This window comes from Eurosta solidaginis, chromosome 2, assembly GCF_040869045.1.
Source record: "Eurosta solidaginis isolate ZX-2024a chromosome 2, ASM4086904v1, whole genome shotgun sequence".
Taxonomy (NCBI): Eukaryota; Metazoa; Arthropoda; class Insecta; order Diptera; family Tephritidae; genus Eurosta; species Eurosta solidaginis.
In genome coordinates, this window is record NC_090320.1 from 4,346,206 (window position 1) to 4,370,884 (window position 24,679).

Sequence of the window (24,679 nt, forward strand, 5' to 3'; positions counted from 1 at the left end):
GTGGACGCCTTTTCGAGATATCGCCATTAGGGTGGGCCAGGGGTGACTCTAGAATGTGTTTGTACGATATGGGTATCAAATGAAAGGTGGTAAGGAGTATTTTAAAAGGGAGTAATCCTTAGTTCTATAGGTGGACGCCTTTTTGAGATATCGCCATAAAGGTGGACCAAGGGTGACTCTAGAATGTTTGTACGATATGGGTATCAAACGAAAGGTGTTACTGAGCATTTTAAGAGGGAGTGGGCATTAGGTCTATAGGTGGACGCCTTTTCGAGATATCGCCATTAGGGTGGGCCAGGGTGACTCTAGAATGTGTTTGTACGATATGGGTATCAAATGAAAGGTGGTAATGAGTATTTTAAAAGGGAGTAATCCTTAGTTCTATAGGTGGACGCCTTTTCGAGATATCGCCATAAAGCTGGACCAAGGGTGACTCTAGAATGTTTGTACGGTATGGGTATCAAACGAAAGGTGTTACTGAGCATTTTAAGAGGGAGTGGGCATTAGGTCTATATGTGGACGCCTTTTCGAGATATCGCCATTAGGGTGGGCCAGGGTGACTCTAGAATGTGTTTGTACGATATGGGTATCAAATGAAAGGTGGTAATGAGTATTTTAAAAGGGAGTAATCCTTAGTTCTATAGGTGGACGCCTTTTCGAGATATCGCCATTAGGGTGGGCCAGGTGTGACTCTAGAATGTTTGTACGATATGGGTATCAAACGAAAGGTGTTACTGAGCATTTTAAGAGGGAGTGGGCATTAGGTCTATAGGTGGACGCCTTTTCGAGATATCGCCATTAGGGTGGGACAGGGGTGACTCTAGAATGTTTGTACGATATGGGTATCAAACGAAAGGTGTTACTGAGCATTTTAAGAGGGAGTGGACATTAGGTCTATAGGTGGACGCCTTTTCGAGATATCGCCATTAGGGTGGGCCAGGGTGACTCTAGAATGTGTTTGTACGATATGGGTATCAAATGAAAGGTAGTAATGAGTATTTTAAAAGGGAGTAATCCTTAGTTCTATAGGTGGACGCCTTTTCGAGATATCGCCATTAGGGTGGGCCAGGTGTGACTCTAGAATGTTTGTACGATATGGGTATCAAACGAAAGGTGTTACTGAGCATTTTAAGAGGGAGTGGGCATTAGGTCTATAGGTGGACGCCTTTTCGAGATATCGCCATTAGGGTGGGACAGGGGTGACTCTAGAATGTTTGTACGATATGGGTATCAAACGAAAGCTGTTACTGAGCATTTTAAGAGGGAGTGGGCATTAGGTCTATAGGTGGACGCCTTTTCGAGATATCGCCATTAGGGTGGGCCAGGGGTGACTCTAGAATGTTTGTACGATATGGGTATCAAACGAAAGGTGTTACTGAGCATTTTAAGAGGGAGTGGACACTAGGTCTATAGGTGGACGCCTTTTCGAGATATCGCCATTAGGGTGGGCCAGGGGTGACTCTAGAATGTTTGTACGATATGGGTATCAAACGAAAGGTGTTACTGAGCATTTTAAGAGGGAGTGGACACTAGGTCTATAGGTGGACGCCTTTTCGAGATATCGCCATTAGGGTGGGCCAGGGGTGACTCTAGAATGTTTGTACGATATGGGTATCAAACGAAAGGTGTTACTGAGCATTTTAAGAGGGAGGGGGCATTAGGTCTATAGGTGGACGCCTTTTCGAGATATCGCCATTAGGGTGGGACAGGGGTGACTCTGGTATGTTTTTGTACGATACGGATATCAAATTAAAGGTATTAATGAGGGTTTTAAAAGCGAGTGGCCCTTAGATGTATATGTGAAGGCGTTCTCGCGATATCGACCAAAATGTGGACCAGGTGATCCAGAAAATCATCTGTCGGGTACTGCTAATTTATTTATATATGCAATACCACTAACAGTATTCCTGCCAAGATTCCAAGGGCTGTTGATTTCGCCTTGTAGAACTTTTTCATTTTCTTCTACTTAATATGGTAGGTGTCACACCCATTTTACAAAGTTTTTTCCAAAGTTATATTTTGCGTCAATAAACCAATCCAGTTACCATGTTTCATCACTTTTTTCGTATTTGGTATAGAATTATGGCATTTTTTTCATTTTTCGTAATTTTCGATATCGATAAAGTGGGCGTGGTTATGGTCAGATTTCGCCCATTTTTTATACCAAGAAAAAGTGAGCTCAGGTAAGTGCGTGGGCTAAGTTTAGTAAAGATATATCGGATTTTGCTCAAGTTATTGTGTTAATGGCCGAGCGGAAGGACAGACGGTGGACTGTGTATAAAAACTGGGCGTGGCTTCCACCGATTTCGCCCATTTTCACAGAGAACAGTTACCGTCATAGAATCTATGCTCCTACCAAATTTGAGAAGGATTGGTAAATTTTTGTTCGACTTATGGCAATAAAAGTATTCTAGACAAACTAAATGAAAATGGGCGGAGCCACGCCCATTTTGAAATTTTCTTTTATTTTTGTATTTTGTTGCATCATATCATTACTGGAGTTGAATTTTGACTTAATTTACTTATATACAGTAAAGATATTACATTTTTTGTTAAAATTTGAATTTAAAAAATTTTTTTTTTAAAAAGTGGGCGTGTTCTTCATCCAATTTTGCTAATTTTTATTTAGCACATATAGAGTAATAGTAGTAACGTTCCTGCCAAATTTCATCATGATATCTTCAAAGACTGCCAAATTACAGCTTGCAAAACTTTTAAATTACCTTCTTGTAAAAGTGGGCGGTGCCACGCCCATTGTCCAAAATCTTACTAATTTTCTATTCTGCGTCATAACGTCAACCCATCTACGAAGTTTCGTCGCTTTATCTGTCCTTTGTAATGAGTTATCGCACTTTTTCGGTTTTTCGAAATTTTCGATATCGAAAAAGTGGGCGTGGTTATAGTCCGATATCGTTCATTTTAAATAGCGATCTGAGATGAGTGCTCAGGAACCTACATACCAAATTTCATCAAGATACCTCAAAATTTACTCAAGTTATCGTGTTAACGGACGGACGGACGGACGGACGGACGGACGGACGGACGGACGGACATGGCTCAATCAAATTTTTTTTCGATCCTGATTATTTTGATATATGGAAGTCTATATCTATCTCGATTCCTTTATATATGTACAACCAACCGTTATCCAATCAAACTTAATATACTCTGTGAGCTCTGCTCAACTGAGTATAACAAAATCAGTCAATACATGATTAAACACTTTTTTGACGCGATCTTTGCGGTCAACGAAAGTAAATAATCATGTCATCAATGCTAATGACGAGAGAGGAACCGCAATTACTGATGAATAAATACACTTGCGAGCTGGTAATTGTAAAATAGGCATTAGTCACATATATAAACGTAATTAAAAGAAAAATCGGTAAAAGCAACCAAATTATGGATCAATTCAAAGAAAATGTCTATCAATGTTTAATGATCGCAAATAGCTGTTGAATCATCTTCGCACGATTTTTTGATTCTGAATTGACAATCAAATCATCAAAAAAAATTAAGCCTAAAAATACCAACGAAAACTGTTAAAATAACAGACTGTGAAAATCATTTCTTATCGAAAATTCTAAGATGTCAGAGTGTTAGAGATGCTTGAAGTTTGTAAAATATATGAAAATAAAAGTTGCTCCGCGCCTCGCATAGTGTATAGCGAGCAGTCTGTCGCCAGCCTAAAATGTTTGCTTGATTGGCTGCTCATATTTTCTATATTAGCTATATTTTATTAACGATTATTAATATTTAGTCTGATTTTCGAATATTAATTTTCGAGAGACGAAATAAAAGTGGTTTGAAACACAAATGGACAATTCATGGCTATTCAGTTTATTTAAATTTCAATTAACTTAACCACTTAATATTGGGCATAAGCAAATATACCAGGCGACATGTTGGTTATTTGTATTTGAGTGCCCACCTTCACTTTTTAAGTCTTCGAAAGATGATTTGGCACTTTATATTGGGCACTTCTCCAACCAAATGCCACTCACTCCACCGTTCCGCTTTATCCAATTTGGATCAACAATTTTTCTTTTTTTTTGGATTTGGTCAGCTGGTCCGCTGGTCCCTTTTCTTTTCTTTTGGTTTCTTAACGTCAGTGAAGGTCATTGAAAATCAGCAGTGGCATTTTGTCAAAGTTCCCTGAAACGTTCTTTCAGTTTACAATAGCATTGTAGTAAGCTTCAGAAATTTGAGCAAACACGACTGAAGTGAGATCGGAATGAATATGCTGCATGTTGTGTAAGTCAATGTAAGACAGGCAGACCTTCAACAGTATTATATTTCACAATGTACAATATCTTTGGAAGGACAAGGATTTCTTTACAAACCTGAAAGTTAGTTCTATTCAATTTTAGCAATTTGACGATGGTTTCGGAAATTAAATTGCATGTATGTAGTTAATGAAGAGAACTATCATAATTTCGAAATGTAAAATTTATTGAGCTATGTCGAAGCATATTGGATGGCCACTTCATGGGACACAGCACGTGGAAAGAAGTCATTATATTTAATCGAACTCTGGTCTACGTACAATAGCACCAATTTGGCTAAGGCCTGTGAATATAATTCAATGAATTGGAACAACACAATTTGAAAAGGGCTGAGGAGCAAACCCCAGCATAAATGTATAATTTCGTATACATATGTATGTACATACATATACAATTTTTTTCTGATACATATATTTTTTCTGAATGAATTTTTTTTAGCAGAAATTCAATTTTTTTTGTTTTGGATTGATAGGGGCACCATGTCCAGCAAGTACTCGAGCGTAGTAAACAAACTTCAGGTCCGTATTTCAGGGCTCAGTAGTTCGTAAAGTGTTTTAGCAGGTCCGCAACATCGATCAATGCATTCTGGGTACCATATTTCATTTATTTTGATTCCTGTATAATCCAAGCTCATAGTTCTAAAATTCGCTGGTAGCCCAGAAATAGAATTTTCCAAATATACGACTTATGTCAACTCTTAGTTTAAATATGTATCTGATAAGCAAACTGTGTCAATCGGCCTAACCATGTGGAACATATTACGTCAGCAAAACAAACAAAAACAAAAATGTTTCAACCAGAGCAATAAACAAAAATATAAAAAATTTAAGGTTTCTAACAAATTTTAACAAAGAAGATGAATAAATAAACAAATGTAGATACTCATGCGTTAAAAAAGGTGTGCAAATATATAAGAGTTGTTTTTGTTTCAACAGATGCCAATTTGCGTCATCTGTATTTATGAAATAAGAGCAAAGTTCAAAATTAGGTTAAAATGTGTTCGAGTTTTTTTAGTTATAAAATTAAGGAAACTGTATTTAAGAAATTCTATTTGAAGATAGTAAATTTGGCCAAAACTTCAAATCTTGGAATTAAAGTAACAACGTTTTCAGATATATTATACGAAGTGTTCTGAGATTCATCATACATAGATATTAGCTTTAAAAGGTGTGGTGACATAACGTAACGTATTTTTGGAAGATTATGATGAACTATAAAGTTAAAGGGAAGTCGTATAGCAGAATCATTTTTTTATCGAATTCATCACAGTTCTTAGCAAAGATGCGCTAGAACTGTTCAAGCACCTGTCTCTACTAATACTAAAGATTCTACAACAGAAACCTTGTTTTTACAGTTTTAAGCAAAAAAATCAAAACTTACCGATTGACACATTTTCGTAGCTGAAAACTCACACCACCACCGCAACTTCTTGAGCATTCACTCCACTTGCCCCAATTACCCCAACGTGGATAGGGTCGCTCCCGCGATCCTAAATGCGGTCGTTTCGTCGTTGAAGATGTCGAATTTAATGTGTTATTAAGAGGCGAATTTGTTGTTGCAGTTGTTCTTGTTATATTTGTATTTGGCTTCCGAGTATTATTAACTTTTAAATCCTCTGTTACCACCTGTTTGCTAGTAATAGCAGGCGCTTCGGGTACACCCACATCTGTGTGCTCAGTCGCATTAAAATTTTTTAACGCTGCAGCGGCAGTCGTCGTTTCGAAGTTTTGCGTTAAATTCATAAGCGCTGTTGTTGTTGTTGTTTGCAATTTGCGCTGTGTTGTGGGCATTTTTGTTGTGGCTATTGCGGGGGGCGTAGCCAATAATACTGTTGGTTTCTCGGTCGTTGACGTAGCAGTCTCAGTTGTTGTTGTTTTCAACATTTTTGTTGTTGTCGGCAGTTTTGCAGTGGTTGGTATTGTTGTACTTGTTTGTTGTTGTTTAGCCTTATCAAGCACTTCATTTTCGGGATAAACCTCGTTCATGCTTGGTTGTTGTTGCTCTGTCGCAATTTGTTTAGGATAGCGCCAAAGGTTAGTCTTTTCATAGTTGGATTTTGGAAAATTTAAGGCTACGGCCAAGCGATTGCCTTTTTGTTGGTTACGTTGTTTTAGCCATTCTTGATGTTTCTGTGAAAAATAAAAATTATTGATAAGCAAAATTATTTTAACGCATTAAGGCCCGGTTTATCAGTAGTTGGTTAAGCTAAGCTTAAACAAAATTTTCTTAAATATAAAAAAAAAAATAAAAAAAATTAAATTTTCTTAAACTCTAGTCAAATTTAAACTCCAGTTAAACTACTGAGCAGTTTTTCAGTCACAGTTTAAGGCCGCTTTTGGAGTAGGCTTTTTTGTACGGCAACATTGGTTTTTTATCTATAGATAATTTGTAGATACGACAACAGCTGGAGTTTGCTTACCCAACAAACATTTAAAAGATATTTCTCCAGCGAAATATATATCTAGTTCTGGAGGTGATATCCAAATCATTATCTAGTTATTCTTAAACCAGATAGCTCTCAAGTTGATATCCAACTTCTTTCTGCAATCACTATCCAACCTTTGAGAAATTTTGTAAATTTTATAGTTCTCGAGTTGATCTCCAATGTAATTAGCGTTTTCAAATTTTGGGAGATTTTGAGAAATGTACAGTTCTCAAAGGTGATATCCTACATTGCATTTCGAGTTGAGGTGAAATTGAAAAAAAATCTCCAAGGTGGTACCACAAAGCCAACAGCTATTTATTGTGAGAAATAAACACCTGATTGATAGCAATAAGCCAAGGTGTACACGAGGCTACGCGTCATAGACGCGTATTAGACGCTGCAGGCGAAATCTATACGCTTTAATGTAGAACACATGTATTTGAATGGAGAGCTGTACACGAGGCGTAAACAGCATTAAAGCGACAAAGCATGAAAGCTTCTTGTAGCTAAGCATACAGCCATGTTGGTCGCTGAGCGTACGTACGCTTGAAAAACAGGAAGAACAAGATGTTTGTTTACATTTTTTTTGTATTCAAATTTGTGTAATTAGTTAGAAAATGTTATTTTAGCTAATAAAAGTGCGTGAAAGGTATGCTACCAAAGCGAAAAAGAGTATTCAACGCCATAAAAGCTTGGTTAGACATTGTTGAAGCGCTTAAAAGGTGTTGGAAACTAGAAATCACTTTTTTCTCTAGTCCGCGGTGGTGTAAAGTTGCCTTTCATAATTTACAAAGGCACGGGGATGCAAACAACTTTTAATACCTATTTTCCTTTGGTTTCTGGGATGGATATACCTGAAGAATTTTAATTTCTTTTTTTTTCGATAATTGTTTGCTTTTTGCAGCGACGCTCGAAAGTAGCTTCGTGTGCAGTTCTTGAGGCGTAGAGAAATCGTAGCTACATGTCATATCTTGTACGCGTCTATGAAGCTGCTCCTCGTAGTATTGGAATATTACACTTAAGTCCAGTAAAAGAATTACAAGTTGGGAAGTAACATTTTTCTACTTAAATAATAGCATTTTTCGCTTTATAAAAAATTCCCTCTTTTGCTGAGTACACTATTATTCTCAAGTTGAGCCACTGTTTCGTAACAACTCTTGAGATTTTAGAAGTATGCCTAGTTATCAACACGAGCTCTAATGGTACTCAAGCCCAAATGCTCGTTGGATATATTCGACGCCATTTCGAACGAACCTGAATCACCGATAGGTTAACTAGAGTTTAAGCATGCCTGATGGGCCGCTTAAGCTCAGCTTAAACTTCAGTTAAAGTAGACTGAAAAACTGCAGAATAAGTTTAAGCGTAGTTTAACTGACAAACTGAGTTGAACTTGTACTGAAAAACCGGACCTAAGAGTTCTTATAGGGCCAGTACACGACGAGTCTGAGTAAAGAGTCAGTTTTAATGTGTTAGCGAAAATATTTGAGTCCACTTCCTGCTGTTTGGTGACTTTAGGCAATAGCATAGCTAGCACTCGATGAAAAAAGTTATTATTATTTGGAAAATTTGTCGATTTCGGCATTTTTTTTAATATGATCTGCAAGTAATTATGGAAATGAGTCCGACTTGCGACTTAACCCATCAATAGCCCCTAAACCTTGCTCAACGCTCATTATTCAAGCTCATCATATTTGTTTTGACTCTTTTAGCATTCACATCTTAATGATAAACGGAAGTACATTCATTCATAAAGAATAACAAAAGACATCTGTTTAACTTTATTCATTTAAATTTGTAAATACAAAGTTTAATCAAATACCACCAAACATATTATGGTGCTCCAAGCATTAATTTTATTTAATAATTAATTTATTCAATATTTATAAGTCATGAAACTTTGGCCACGTGGAGCTATCTTTCACACATGAATAACGACAATTTTTTCTTGAATAGTTAAAAAACTATTAATGAAATACTTCAAGAAAGATACAACCTTACTAAACGGTATAACAACAAAAAATCAAAAATATGTAAAAATGGTATCTGATTAAACCCTGATCATAAGTATTCAAATTCTCTAACAGAAAATTTTTCCAAAAACAGCAAAATTCCATAAGCTACGTACTTTTCTAGCTTGAAAACTTGTCCCAGCTAAAACCATCGGGCTAGGTCTGAAACAATTCAGGTCTATTAATACAATGTGATGTTGCTTTCAGTAGCCTCAGAAGAATTCACACCCCTAGTGGCAAATCTGTTTTAGTGGTATTACAAACTAAACCCCCTGTAATAAGCGATCAGTGAGAAAAAGAAAGACGCAGGTAATACGGAAGCAAATACTCCATGCATTTCATCTGGTATGCAAACACCCACCAAGGGCGTAAACTTCTGAACCATTTTGTCATGTCCTATATGAATAGGCCAGCATTGAGTGAGAAACTAACACTTTCACAAATTTTTACAAAGAAATTCGAAAGAACACAATTTTAAAGCAGGGACGGAAAATAATAATTATTTTTTTTTTCGGAGTCGAAAAAGTCCGGGTCAAAAAATTGTGCTAGGTGAAAATGTTTGAGTTCTCAGGTATCCCTATAGCAATATCATGTCGAATCATGCATCCTTTTTATTTTTCGAACTTTTTCCATAAAAGTCGACACACAAAAGTAAAATCTGTATTTTTATTTTTTGAGTCCGATAAAACTAGTTAAACTCGGACTTTTAAAAATAAAAGTCCGTAAATAAAAGTTAAATCCGGACTTTTATTTTTTAAGGCCAAAAGAAAAGTCCTGCTTGATAACAAAGAAACGCCTTATGCGAATTAAAAAAAAAATTTATTTCGAATAAGCCGTTTCTTTGTTATCAAGAAAGGACTTTAATTTTGGCCTTAAAAAATAAAAGTCCGGATCTAACTTTCATTTCCGGACTTTTATTTTTAAAAGTCCGAGTTCAACTAGTTCTATCGGACTCAGGTAATAAAAATCCGAAAATAATCTTTATCTTGATCCAAATATATTAAAAGTCCAAAATTAATAGTTTTGCAAGGAATTATATTATAAAAGTATGTGTGTAGTGTTAGTTTTTGCATGGCACGTCGAAATAATTTGCACTTAAGAAAGGTGTCGAAAGCGGGGTTCCGATAAGGTTTCCAATCTTGGGTGAGTATATCACTTCAATCTACACAAACCACCAACTCTCGTTTTTTTTTGTCACTGTAGTGACTTTGGTTGACACAGATTTGACCTCCTCCTTCTCATCTACGGGGCCATATTATTGTGTGTTAATTTGACTGGCTGCAGTTGAAGAGGATGAAGAACCAAACTCTTAAACATTTAGTGAAAGTTCTTGCCTGTCTTAAATTATGGAAAAATTTTGAACGCTACAATTTTTTTTAGTCTCGTTATTCGTCTTCTGTTTATTTTTTCTCTCTCCCCTCCCTAGTGCCCTGCTCAGGTCTCCCTTGCTCTATCGGTATTCCCTTTGGTCCCTTTTATTTTTTACCTTTCTCCTTCTCCCTACCCTAACTGAGGGGTGTCGCACAGCGATTAGGGTTGAGATTTAAATATATTGAGACTTCGTAAGATAAACGATATTGGGACCCTGTACGGCACAACAAAAACCGTTCATTAGAAAAATCGTAACTTTGATGCCTATGCAGAATGTCTTAACCGTCTCTAACCGTGATCAAAATTTACAGTTAACTATTACTGTTTGAAGTCGCGATACTGGAAAATATATTTTATTTGATTTATTAGCAAGACCCTAATGTACACACACAAATACAAACCCGTCTGGTTAGGTAACGAGAGCAATAGATCTATATCAACGAATTAGGGGTTTGGCGTTGACAATGATTATCAAAATTTGGAACAAATTTGATGGATCATTTAATGTTATGACGAAATATCGCCGCATTCAGATGTGTATGCATGTACATAGATATGTACATCTGTTTGTGATTTCATTACCTCATATAATTGTAATTGTTACTCATCTTCTTGCTGTTGTTATAAATATTTCTGAAGGTCAAATCACATGTAAAATACTTGTTGCTCGTTGTCTCTCACATATCTTGTTTTTTTTTGGAACCACAAACTGATTTGCATTTTTTAAGTGTATTTGTATATATATAAATATGTTGTTGTTATTTTTGTTCCATTTGCTGTTGCGCACAAATGAAGACGAGCTAGGCACGCTATTGCTGATTTTGATCATAATGTTTGACATTTTTTTATTTTCTTTTTTTTTTTTGGTAAAACAAAATCACATATTCGATATTTGCTGACTGCGACACACCCATGGGAAAAGTTCTACTAAATTCGACAATTTTTTCACAGTTCAAAAATTGTTTGGGTCAGTACGTACATTACAAGAATTCCTTTAGAGTTCGCTAATTTTATGGGAGAAGGTCATTTGCAATGGGCACAACCGAAACTGCCAAGTGTTCATGGGTTTGGCGAAAATTCAGCGAAAAATATTTTCTTACTATTAATTACTGAAGGCTTAAGAACCAAAATTTCAATAGAGAACAGAAGGCAAATTACAAAGAATATCAACAGCGTATCTTTCACACTAAATAGGCTTCTAACTTTTGATAAAGTCTTATAAATACCTGATAATTTTAATATAATTTGTAGAATACAATCAATAACGAAACGCACACACGTGCAGGTATCGATCGTGCTAGCCAAGCATTCATTCAATGCAAATGCCTAAAAATATGTAACACTGCGCAATGATCGCTCAGATACAATAAGTCATCATAAATCTTTCTCAAGTTTCTCCACTACTCAGGTAAAAATATTGTATTGCTTGATGCAATATACAAACTTAGCTACCCTGCTGGAAAATCAATAAATGCTTAAAAAGAGTATTTGGTCAGACCTAGTGCAAAAAGAACTATTTCAATTGTAATTAGATCTTTACAATATCAAAAACAAAAATTTGCATCGCAGACTTGACATAAGTTTTGAAGAAACAAAAAAAACTGCAATCCTTAAATACTGGTTTAGCTTCTTACGCCGTATCTGCAATCCATACCAAGTTCCTTTGGATTGGAACAACGAACATCATAGGAGTTCATATATCCCTTTTTAAATCCACTTTATCTACAACTCAAACCAAGGCGCAGTTGGGAACCGAAAATGCCTGTAAACAAACTAAATTCACAGAGAACTTTAGAACGTATAAATGGTTCAGAATTGACGGATTTAAATACACTCATAGTCGTAATGTTAAATTTTTCACATCTTTGCACGGCAACGATATTTATGTCAAAGCCCACATGTTGAGAACTTCTTATTTTTTCTATAGGGTTCATATGTTTAAACTTATAGACTAAATCAAAGATTGAATTCAAATAACCTTTCGATTAATAACAGATTAAATATAGCTTAGTTATAAAATAATTGGAATAATTTATTAATCTTTTTATTTTTTATAAAATTATTTACTTACACGTATTCGCTCTACAGTCGATGTGTCTGCATCCACTAATGTACTGACCAATGTTATAACTAGGTATAATCTGAAAAAAATATATAATAAAAATTTATTAGTCCATATTATTCAAATTGGTGAATGAATTGTATTATATTGAAGGTTTTTTCACGTGAAACGATTTACCCTTTTACCGTTACACTGACAACCGATGGGTCGAAAAGCTGCAGTCCTCTCTCCAAAGAGGGCACATTTCACACTAGTCAGGTAATCATTCTGTGAGGTAATTTTTGAAGTTTACCGATCAATCGCCAATAAATCACTTTTTACCTTCGAATTTGACCTTTAGAAGGTCAGATATTCGATTATCTTAGCTCCGAGATGAATCTGCTCTTTTCAGCTACTAAAAATTTGTTCATCAAATAGCCGCCGGTTTATCTCAAAATAATAATCAGTAACGACACTAATGAGAATTTTTCAATTATAATCCATAGACAAGCGATTTATCACCAAAATTGCAACATCAACTTGACGCCAGAGCCAGACATCCAAGCTGTAGACAACAAGTGCTCCACTTCAAAAATGCAGCGGCGATATTCACGCCCGAACATATGTATATACCCAATAAACAAAATAATAAAAGAGACGAGGCTTTAAAAGATTTACGAGAAATGTTGTTTTAATACTTGGGAAACTCCTGAGGCGAAGGTTTCGATTCCATTCCATTACGGTCATATTGTAGATTTATTCGAGAATACGAAGCTTCTCAATTTGAGCACTCGCGAAGCCATAAGCATCAGAAAATCTCAAATTTCGGAGAAAGTTTTAAATATTAGTTTAGTTGTCAACTTTGATAATCATTTGGTATTGAACGATTTCTCAAACATTTATTTTAAGTTTTTAATAAGTTGGGAAGCATTTGAGAAGGATATTTTGATTCCATTCCGATAAGGCCATGTTTGAAAAAAAAACATGAAGCTCCTCTGAGAAGTAGCTTAAACAGAATGCGCTTTTAGTTTGAGAATGATATCAAATGTGTCTCAAATAACTATCGAGACATTCCCAAACCCGCCTCAAACATGAACGGAGCGGGATGGATATGAAATGCTTTTTTTTCAAATATTTTCGCAACTTTTACTCAAGTTGATATTTAACATTGCAAATCGGATTGAGAATAAATATGTACATTCTCACCAATAGTTGCGAATTCTTCTGCTGCTGTTTATTGGGTACAGAAATATGTGTACATTTAAAAGAAATTTGATATAGGGACACTGGAAACTGATTGGAGGCGTTCAATCAAAGCAAATAAATGAACTGCGAAATCATCAACAAGTGACTAAGTTATCGCCGCGGCAATGACAGTTCAGCAAAGCGAGTTCTTCACTAATCGTGGGAGGGTGTTTATATATATGTAGCTGGAACATTTGAAAACACATGTTGCAATGATACTCACACACATGAATATACTCGTATATACAGATAAAGATGCTGCAGTGCAAATAGAATTCTTAAGTGAAAACGTATAATGAAGTGATGAAGAATACTTCAGTTTACTTAGGATTTTTTCCATTTTTCAGGCTTTGCTGAAATTGATTGCATAGATGAAAATGTAGTACAAGCGAAGTAGGCTAATTACTTGCAATATTAGATATGCTAGATATTAGATTGAAATCGGCATATTACATGTTATGGTATGTTTACATCGAAGGCGACATTGAGTAATAAAAACAAGAATATTAAAAGTGCTCTAGAAGAAATTGAGTTGTGGAAAAAGTGAAACAATTGGAAAGTTCCATATGCATTTGAATTTTATATGAAGTGTTTGAATGTGTGAGTATTACGACTTATTTTACTATATTAAATAATAATACGATCTTATAAGCGATAATAAGTAACTGTTAGCACGTCTGTATAAACTATCTCTTATTATATTATCTTTTTATACTCAGCTGAGCAGAGCTCACAGAGTATATTAATTTTGTTCGCATAACGGTACCCCGTAACGGCATAAACTAATAAAGATAGATATAGACTTCTATATATCAAAATGATCTGGGCGAAAAAGAAATTCATTTGGTCTGTCCGTAAACACGATAATTGAGTAAATTTTGAGGTATCTTAATGTAATTGTGTATTTAAGTTCCTGGGCACTCATCTCAGATCGCTATTTAAATGAACGAAACTATAACCACGCCCACTTTTTCGATATCGAAAATTTCTAAAAACCGAAAAAGTGCAATAATTGATTACCAAAGACAGATAAAGCAATGAAACTTGGTAGGTGGGTTGACCTTATGACGCAGAATAGAAAATTAGTAAAATTTGTAATTTGGCAGTCGTTGAAGATATCATGATGAAATTTGGCAGGAACGTTACTCCTATTACTATATGTGTTCTAAATTACGAACACGCCCACTTAAAAAAAAAAATTTAAAAGTCAAATTTTAATAAAAAATTTAATATCTTTACAGTATATAAGTAAATAATGTCAACATTCAACTCCAACATTTGTTTCCAAAGCTCTCAGCTGAGTATGTAATGTTCGGTTACAACCGAACTTAGCCTTCCTTACTTGTTTTTCTATGGCATAGGTAAATATTTGTAGGTAGACACATAAACACCAAAGTTTGCAGTAACTAAACCTTGGAGTCCTACTTAACGCACTTAACCCTTTCACTAAAAAAAAAGAAAAGTTTTTCTAGAGCTAATTTGGGATTATATTTACATATATCCCATCGTATGATTAATGGCAAAAATGGGACATATTGTCCCGATGGTCACTAATGAGTCCCAATCAACTGTTGTAAGTAAATTGCTAGCTAAACAGTTGAGTTATATATGGGGTATTCCATCCCATTTCGACCAATTTTGAACCCGACCATTTTAGAATTGGCTGAAAGTTTTTCTTCTTTTTCTAGCTTACGAAAGACGTTTTTCAGAAGTTTTTCAAATTTTTTCATCCAACTCAAAAAAAGTTATGAATTTTTAAAAAACACCGTTTTTGTTTTCAAAATACTATAACTTTTTCAAAAATTGACCGTTTGGGATCTTTTTTTTTAATTTGTTTTTAAATGTACTTTTCGGAAAAAATTCAAAAAAATGTTTAAAGTTTTTTTTTGTAATTTTTAAGTTTTTCGAGATTTTTCGAATTTCGCCCTTTTTTTTCTCACAAAAAACCAATCAATTCTGCAATCAGCCCCACTAATCCCGGAGTGGGCCGAGAATTTTTTTTATTTAATTGAAAAAAAAACTTTAAAATTTTTTTTGATTTTTTTCCGAAAAGTACATTTAAAAACAAATTTAAAAAAAAAAAGATCCCAAACGGTCAATTTTTGAAAAAGTTATAGCATTTTGAAAACAAAAACGGTGTTTTTTTAAAAATTCATAACTTTTTTTGAGTTGGATGAAAAAATTTGAAAAACTTCTGAAAAACGTCTTTCGTAAGCTAGAAAAAGAAGAAAAACTTTCAGCCAATTCTAAAGGGGTCGGGTTCAAAATTGGTCGAAATGGGATGGAATACCCCATATACATATATATATATTTTTTTTTTCAATTTTTGTTGTTATATATTTTTTTTTTCACAAACTCATATTTGGAGACAAAAATTTTTGCAAAAAAGCACGCACGCCAATATCTTTCAAATGGCCCAAATAAATAGCAAATACGAGCAACAGCTGATAAGTCCATGTCAGTAAATTTTTTTGATAAGAATAGATATTTTGAGTTTGCTGTGAAATTGTATCGCAGCCGTCCTATGTTTAGTATCTTTAAACAATATCAGTAGATCAAATTGAATTTAAGATCTCAGCCTCAAATGTTATCGCACCGCTTATTTACAAGAGATACAAAAAGTAAATACGAAAGTTGTATCAAATAAGACACACATACATAAATATGTAGGTGTGTTTATATTCTCTTTTATTTACCAAAAATGTTATTTGATCGTACATTTCAAATCAACACCCATTTTTTTTTGTAATTTTTAGTAGATGTGCGACAAAATATTTACTCAGCTTCAAATATCTTTTTTTCTTTTATTTTTTTTTTTTTTGTTAGCAGGAGTGACGTCTTTCTTTTCAGAGGATTGTGTGGGCTCTGTGCTATTGATATTGTAAGTAAAATGTATTTCGTTGAGTCACCTTATAGGATTGTATTTCTGCATGGTGAAATGCGTTCGCATTATTCAAAATTGAAAATCTAATTCCGTAATAAGAGTGTTCTAAAATCCCGTAACCTTTACAGAGCAGAAACGCAACATTCTCGATAGTCTAGTCCTTGCAAAATCTCCGCCTTTTTTGTTAATTAACTCTCTAAGTTTTCCATTCGCCCTAACTATATTTTTCAATTTATAAAATTAAGACTATTTGTATTATCAATCATATTAATAATAATGTTGTAAGAGTCCTTAACCCACATCGGAAAGATTATCCCAGACTTGGAAGCGTTTTCAGCAGCGATTGGCTAGAAACACATTTTATTTTATTTTAAGTTTTTTTCTTATTTACAATAACACTTATTAATGACTATTATAACCAATGACTTTTAATTTTTTAAATCATCTGTAACTGTAAATCACTGATATTTATTTTTAAATTTATGTCATTAATCCCATCAAGCTTTTCTCTTCATTTGACGAATTGCCAAATCACAATTCCGTTGTAGTTATACTTTTTTTAAACTTATTTGCATTTAATAACTAGTTAAGCTTTTGTTTATTTTTTTTTATTAACGTCTCGTAATAGGGGCCATAGAGCCAGTCCTGGAAGTCTGGTTAAATAGGTTGTAGCTGATAGAAAAAGATTTGACGGAGATCTATGAAGTTTTAATTTTCTTACTTTTAAAAAAAGTGTTCAAATCATAAATTATAATTTAGTTGCATATCGCTTCTACTATAACAATATATCGTCGCCCGCTTGCCAGAAGCATGAATGTGCCAAAATGAAAATGTTGGGAAATCGAGTTTCAAAGTTTATTGCTCTCTCAAAATTAGAAGAATTAGTTTCTAGTGTAAAAATGTACTTATAAATTATACTCACACTATGCTCTTTTAACTGAGATAATTGTTCTGCTCGCATCCCTTCTATTCTCCGAGATTTAGCATATTCATTTTTCTGGCACAACAAACATTTAAAAAGCTGATATATTTTTTGTTAACACATCTATACAAAAAAAATAAAAGTAGTCGGACCAGGTTAATCTGCTCTTGCTTTCTATGCATTTTGATGTGCTGAATCCGAATAAGCTATAAGAATTGGCCCAACTGGTCATAGTGTGGCCTTAACCTCAAAATACGTAAAAAAATTACTACAGATTGATTTTAAAAGAACGTTAGGGCCAAGCCAAGACCTGTTAGGCCTATTCCGTTGGCGGATTGGGATTCGGAGCATCACAGTACTTGGGAAAACATCCGCGGCTTTGACTTATTGAAAGTATGTATGTAAATGAAAAAAGTTACACATTCAATTCAATTTCATTTACACGAATGTGTTTTTATTTAAGATATTATTGCAAACATAGAACTATTTCTTATTCTCATCAGAATCAGAATCTTCTGAAATGTTGGGTTCGGGAAAAGCGTTGCCCTCAAGATTTTTATAAAAAGAATGAATGATATTATTTTGGTATAACCAGTTTTTCACACAATTTTTCCAAGTATTTTAGTTTTGATTCGGGAAGAGGCAACGGCTTCGAATAAACCGGTTTGGCTTCAATTAAACAACTATTTTTTTAAGGATATTAAGCTATTAAAAGTTCTTCATCGCTATAATTTTTCTTGAAGATTACCAGGCACGTATACCCGAACGATCGAACATACGAATATGTGCTGTTCTTATTTTTTTCAAAAATTGTATAAATTGTTTAGCCATATCAACGAATGTGTCATACAATGTGCCCCATTCATTTTATAAGCTTTTATTTTTATTAACACGCTTGTGTTAGCTTGGCCTGTATGTACCGGAATCTTTGAGCTTAATTTTCACCGGTTTCTATAAGTCTGATTAATTTGAAACTTTGCATACGTATCAAGGACCGATGACAATGCATTAATGTTGTGGTGTGGTGACATAAGGTCAACGGCCATAAGGTCAATTGGCGTTATTACCACTTTGAATGGCCATAAGTTTGATTGAAACTTTGCACACGTATCAAGGCTCGATGACAATGCATGAGTGTGATGGTGTGGTGACATAAAGTCAACGGCAATAAGGTCAATTGGCGTTATTACCACTTTGAACGGCCATAAATTTGATTGAAACTTTGCACACGTATCAAGGCTCGATGACAATGAATTAATGGGATGGTGCGGTGACATAAGGTCAACGGTCAATTGGCCTTATTAAAACTTTGAATGGCCACAAGTTTGATTGAAACTTTGCACACGTATCAACGCTCGATGACAATGTATTAGTGTGATGGTGTGGTTACATAAGGTCAACGGCCGTAAGGTCAATTTGCCTTATTACCACTTTGAATGGCCATAACTTTGATTGAAACTTTGCACACGTATCAAGGCTCGATGACAATGCATGAGTCTGATGGTGTGGTGACATAAGGTCAACGGGCATAAGGTCAATTGGCGTTATTACCACTTTGAATGGCCATAAGTTTGATTGCAACTTTGCACACGTATCAAGGCTCGATGACAATGAATTAATGTGATGGTGCGGTGACGTAAGGTCAACGGTCAATTGGCCTTATTAAAACTTTGAATGGCCACAAGTTTGATTGAAACTTTGCACACGTATCAAGGCTCGATGACAATGCATTAATGTGATGGTGTGGTGACATAAGGTCAACGGCCATAAGGTCAATTGGCCTTATTACCACTTTGAATTGCCATAAGTTTGATTGAAACTTTGCACACGTATCAAGGCTCGATGACAATGCATGAGTGTGATGGTGTGGTGACATAAAGTCAACGGCCATAAGGTCAATTGGCGTTATTACCACTTTGGATGGCCATAAGTTTGATTGAAACTTTGCACACGTATCAAGGCTCGATGACAATCAATTAATGTGATGGTGCGGTGACATAAGGTCAACGGTCAATTGGCCTTATTAAAACTTTGAATGGCCACAAGTTTGATTGAAACTTTGCACACGTATCAACGCTCGATGACAATGTATTAGTGTGATGGTGTGGTTACATAAGGTCAACGGCCATAAGGTCAATTGGCGTTATTACCACTTTGAATGGCCATAAGTTTGATTGAAACTTTGCACACGTATCAAGGCTCGATGACAATGCATGAGTCTGATGGTGTGGTGACATAAGGGCCATAAGGTCAATTGGCCTTATTACCACTTTTAATTGCCATAAGTTTGATTGAAACTTTGCACACGTATCAAGGCTCGATGACAATGCATGAGTGTGATGGTGTGGTGACATAAAGTCAACGGCCATAAGGTCAATTGGCGTTATTACCACTTTGAATGGCCATAAGTTTGATTGAAACTTTGCACACGTATCAAGGCTCGATGACAATCAATTAATGTGATGGTAAGGTGACATAAGGTCAACGGTCAATTGGCCTTATTAAAACTTTGAATGGCCACAAGTTTGATTGAAACTTTGCACACGTGTCAACGCTCGATGACAATGTATTAGTGTGATGGTGTGGTTACATAAGGTCAACGGCCGTAAGGTCAATTTGCCTTATTACCACTTTGAATGGCCATAAGTTTGATTGAAACTTTGCGCACGTATCAAGGCTCGATGACAATGCATGAGTGTGATGGTGTGGTGACATAAGGTCAACGGGCATAAGGTCAATTGGCGTTATTACTACTTTGAATGGCCATAAGTTTCATTGAAACTTTGCACACGTATCAAGGCTCGATGACAATGAATTAATGTGATGGTGCGGTGACATAAGGTCAACGGTCAATTGGCCTTATTAAAACTTTGAATGGCCACAAGTTTGATTGAAACTTTGCACACGTATCAACGCTCGATGACAATGCATTAATGTTGTGGTGTGGTGACATAATGTCAATTGAACTTATGACCACCCCAAATGACCATAGATTTGAAACCTTGCACATAATGCGAAAAACGGATTCCTTTATTAATGATAGAATTGGATGCATAGCACATCTACGAAAGAGCATACTGGAGCCCTTTTTAACACGCTTTTATTAGCTTGGCCTGTATCTATCTATGTATCTATGTATCCATGTATGTATGTAATGGAATCTGGAGTGGAGCCGAGAGCCCCGGTAATGCAGAGCTCCGAACTCCGTTGCACCTTTTGAAGCATTTTAAGATAGGTACTTTTAGCTAGTGCAGGCCACCAGACCAAGACACCATAAAGAAGAATAGGGCGCACAGTTGCTGTGTAAATACAGTAGGTCACCTTAAGGGAGAATCCCCAGGAGGTGCCAATTGCCCTCTTGCACGGTGAACAGCTCTGCTGCTACCTTCTTGGATTGCTGCATTATATGGTCACTCCATAATAGCTTCCTATCCAGAATGACTCCCATATAGTTGAATTGATCGCTAAACGCTAAGATCGTACCCCCAATTCTTGGCGATGTAAGATTTGGTACTTTGTACCTCCTCGTGAAGAGAACAAGCTCGGTTTTATCCGGGTTGACTTCCAAACCTGTGGCGGGTTGTACTCCTGGAGCAGCTCCAGGATGTCAGCTGGGTCCGTTGGCGTCACTGGAACCCAAGCTCTAGCCCTTGGTCGTGAGGGGATATCACGCGCCCCCACTACCTTGAGGCGCGCGCCCGGATATACCACCCCTATCAGCGAGACGGCGGCTCTATAGAGGTTGACCGGCCTGACGTCGTCACAGGCAATTAGCTTGACATTGCCCTGGAACCACCCTGCATCGGTGTAAGATGGCGGTGGACCAAGGTTGTCTTTTTAACTTAACGGCCACCGTAGCGAGCGTGGTCTCGATTCACTTCCACTGTTGTTTCGGGATCCTGCCATCTTCGCTGCTCTCGTCTATAATGCCAATGATCTGCGGACCCTTGGCAATTTCGGCGAAAGACCGCGTCCAGCCTCCCTGCGTCTTGGCCCTTTTCGGTGCCGTGGGGTTGGGGTTCATACATGGACCGCTATCGTTTCGAGGTTTCATCACTCTCGATTAAAACTTTTAAAATTACTTGAACTAAAAAATTAAAAATAAATAATAGTTTAAAAAAACTAAAAAAACATGCTTTTATAGCAAACCGAACTAAAAAATAGTAGAAGAAGATCAAACCATCGTTTATAGTTAATCACCTCAAAATAAAATTATTATAAAATTTAAGTTATTAACAGAATAATTTAATTCACAGTAAAAAGCGTGGGGTGCTTGATATTGAATGTTACAATCATTCTATTGGCAACTATCTGAGAGGAAAGATATGAAATGTAGTCAAATGCACCCCACGCTTTTTACTCTGAATTAAATTATCCTGTTAATAACTTAAATTTTATAATAATTTTATTTTGAGGTGATTAACTATAAATGATTGTTTGACCTTCTACTACTATTATATAAACTCTTTTTAATTGAAAATTATTTTCTATTTTTTAGTTCGGTTAGCTATAAAAACATCTTTTTTTTAGTTTTTTTAAACTATTATTTATTTACCTTCACTTGGCTGTTGTCTGTAATCAAATCTTGCAAGTTAAATTTGATACACTTTGCGGTGACCGATTGAGCTGAAATTTTGCACACATGTATAACTCCGATGACAATGCAATATCACTTTGCTAGAATTCGATAAATTAATCGATACCAGAGTTATCGGTAAATATTTGTATTCACAAGGGAATAAAAGCCTAAGTCCTCAAGAACGCAGGCAACTTCGCTTTTTTGTGTATGCAACAAACGTAGAAGTTAGGCTGTTATCGCTAAATGTTGCATAGTTTTCTGCGCATTTGATTTTGTTTTACAGATTTTTGGCGATGGAACAAAGCAGAGATCTGCAATGAGTAGTTGTAAACTAAACACGACATAGGCAAAGTCACAATAAAATATGATTTTAAGTTAGTTAACACTCGAATAGAAGAACTTGACTGTTCAAAGTTGACTTAGAAGAAACCTTGTAATGTTGATGCATTAAAAGAAATGGATAGGATGAGAAACGTTACAAATAACTAAGTAAAGATTACATAACTAATTTAAACAATATTTTACCCTACTATAAATTAAAAAAAAAACTCATACTTAAACTAAATTTAAGAAAAAAGCTTTTCTAAGAACAAACTCCTATTACTTGTTAATAAAACGAACTAAAAAGTAAAAAATAAAATTAAAGAAAAAAAAACTTTTTTAAAAATAAGCTCTTCTTATTGGTTAATAAAATTGACTAAAAAGTAAAAAATAAATTGACTGTAAAGAAATATAACACTTTATAAGTTCATTGTAACCTTTAACGATAATTAGGCTTGTTCGTCTGCGGCAAAAAAGTCCATATGGTACATAATTATATATTTTTAACATTAAAACTTTACACCTAAATGATTAAATTTTACAGTTTATATCACAGTCCTAATTGTTCTAATAAAATCGTGTTACCTTGTGATAGCAAGAAAGGGAGGTCCTAAATGTTCTTAGTTATACCATCAAAATTTAACACGCTTTTTATTAGAACAATTAGGACTGTGATATAAATTGTAAGATTTAATAATTTAGGTGTAAAGTTTTAATGTTAAAAATATATAATTATGTACAATATGGAATTTTTTTGTCGCAGACGCAAAAGCCTACTTAAACTTTTAAAGTGTTCTATTTCTTTACAGTCAATTTATTTTTTACTTTTTAGTCAATTTTATTAACCAATAAGAAGAGCCTATTTTTAAAAAAGTTTTTTTTTCTTTAATTTTATTTCTGGCTCAACTTTGTGTAATTGAATTATACATTCGTGAAAATGGCATTCCAAATTATTGGGGTTTCCATGTACGTAGGAAGCTCTAGATTTAAGTAGAACCTAGAGAATCTAAAGGGCAATCCAAAGGGGCTTCTAACACAAAATCGGAAAAATTGCACATTCATGCTTCTGGCTAGCGGGCGACGATATGTAGGCCTTCCAGCTCAACAGTCAAGCATTCCTCTAATTTACTGACAGCTGCTAGCTGAAATATAGTACTCAAATAAGTCTCACACCTTTTAGAATTTTGATGGAAGTACCAAAGTACATTTTTTTGGTAATTACATTTTTAGGTAGATCGAAATATCAAAGTATAGCGTGATTTAGGAGCAAATAAAGTTCAAGTGTGTGAACTAAATTTTTGTGGTTTAATAAAAAATATTTGTTTTGATATTTTGTCTTATGTTTGTTTTTAAATTGTTGTTGTTAAATTTCATGTGCTGACTCACGTAGTATATACAGCTGTGACAACAATAAAAAAATATGAGTAGATTTTCGGAAATTGCTTATATTTAGTATAACATCCATGCAAAATTTCGGCTTAAATCGTTTCGTAAAGGCACCGTGTCAAGAACACGGCTTAATCAAAAAACTTAATAAAATATTACATAAAAAAGTTAAAATTTAACAACGTTAAAATGCAAAAACGTAAGTTGAAATAAAAGTTAATATAGATATTAAAAAAAATGATTAAATACAGTTAATAAGCAGACTGTTTTGCAACCAATAAAAACTTTCCTAAGAAAATGTAAAATAGCGCATTTCTTGCATTTTGAAATGTGTAACCGTGTAAACATGTTAAAAAATATTAATTTAAATACATATAATTATCAATTAAATTTAGAAAGCAAATATATGACTCATTATAAGCAAAAGACATTGTTTAAGGCATGACTGGCTCTTATCTAAATGTACATTTTATGTATGACAAAATATTTTCATGTTACATTGCAAGAATTTCATAAAAAAACACCTTTGCAGCTTGCAGTTTTTGGTGTTTGTGTAGAAATATAATTTACAAAATAGCTCAGTTTTATAAAGCACGTCGTGTATAGTAGAAGCTTTACTATTTTGTTGTAAAAATTACAACTCGGTTACATATACATATATTCAAAAGTGTGAAAATTATTTTTGAAGAAGATCTAATGGTTAAAAGTGGTTCGTAAACGATGTTTATTGAAATTTAAGAGATATACAGTTTTTTTTTTGTCACTTGAATTTTATTTGCTACATTTTAAACAAAGCTATCTAGACTGCAGTTTTCTCGTTAACTAAGCCAATAACTTGAAATATAAGAAAAACGTCACGCGCCCAACGCTTTTATTTATTTGTCTGATCAACGCCCTAGATTGATGATAATTATCTTCCAGCTTTGAGTATTATTATTACTTCATGTAAGTATCGTTTTCAATAAAACCGCTTAACTTAAACGTTTATTATACTCAGCGTGCTTCACACACAGAGTATATTAACTTTGATTGGATTACGGTTGGTTGTACAGGTATAAAGGAATCGAGATAGCTATAGACTTCCGTATATCAGGTATAAAGGAATCGAGATAGATATAGACTTCCATATATCAAAATAATCAGTATCGAAAAAAATTTGATTGAGTCATGTCCGTCCGTCTGTCCGTTAACACGATAACTTGAGTAAATT

At 34.8% G+C, this 24,679-nt stretch overlaps 1 protein-coding gene across 2 annotated transcripts in view; it reads right to left on the reverse strand.

The window, feature by feature from the left end:
• The window catches only part of loh (lonely heart), a 146,404-nt gene that overhangs the window by 81,277 nt on the left and 40,448 nt on the right, over positions 1-24,679 (reverse strand). For both annotated transcript variants that reach the window (XM_067764108.1, XM_067764109.1), the window contains exons 3-4: positions 12,163-12,232; positions 5,667-6,415 (exon numbers count right to left, since the gene is read on the reverse strand). In XM_067764108.1, coding sequence (XP_067620209.1) covers positions 5,667-6,415; positions 12,163-12,232 — 819 coding nt within the window. The remainder of the gene's footprint in view (positions 1-5,666; positions 6,416-12,162; positions 12,233-24,679) is intronic.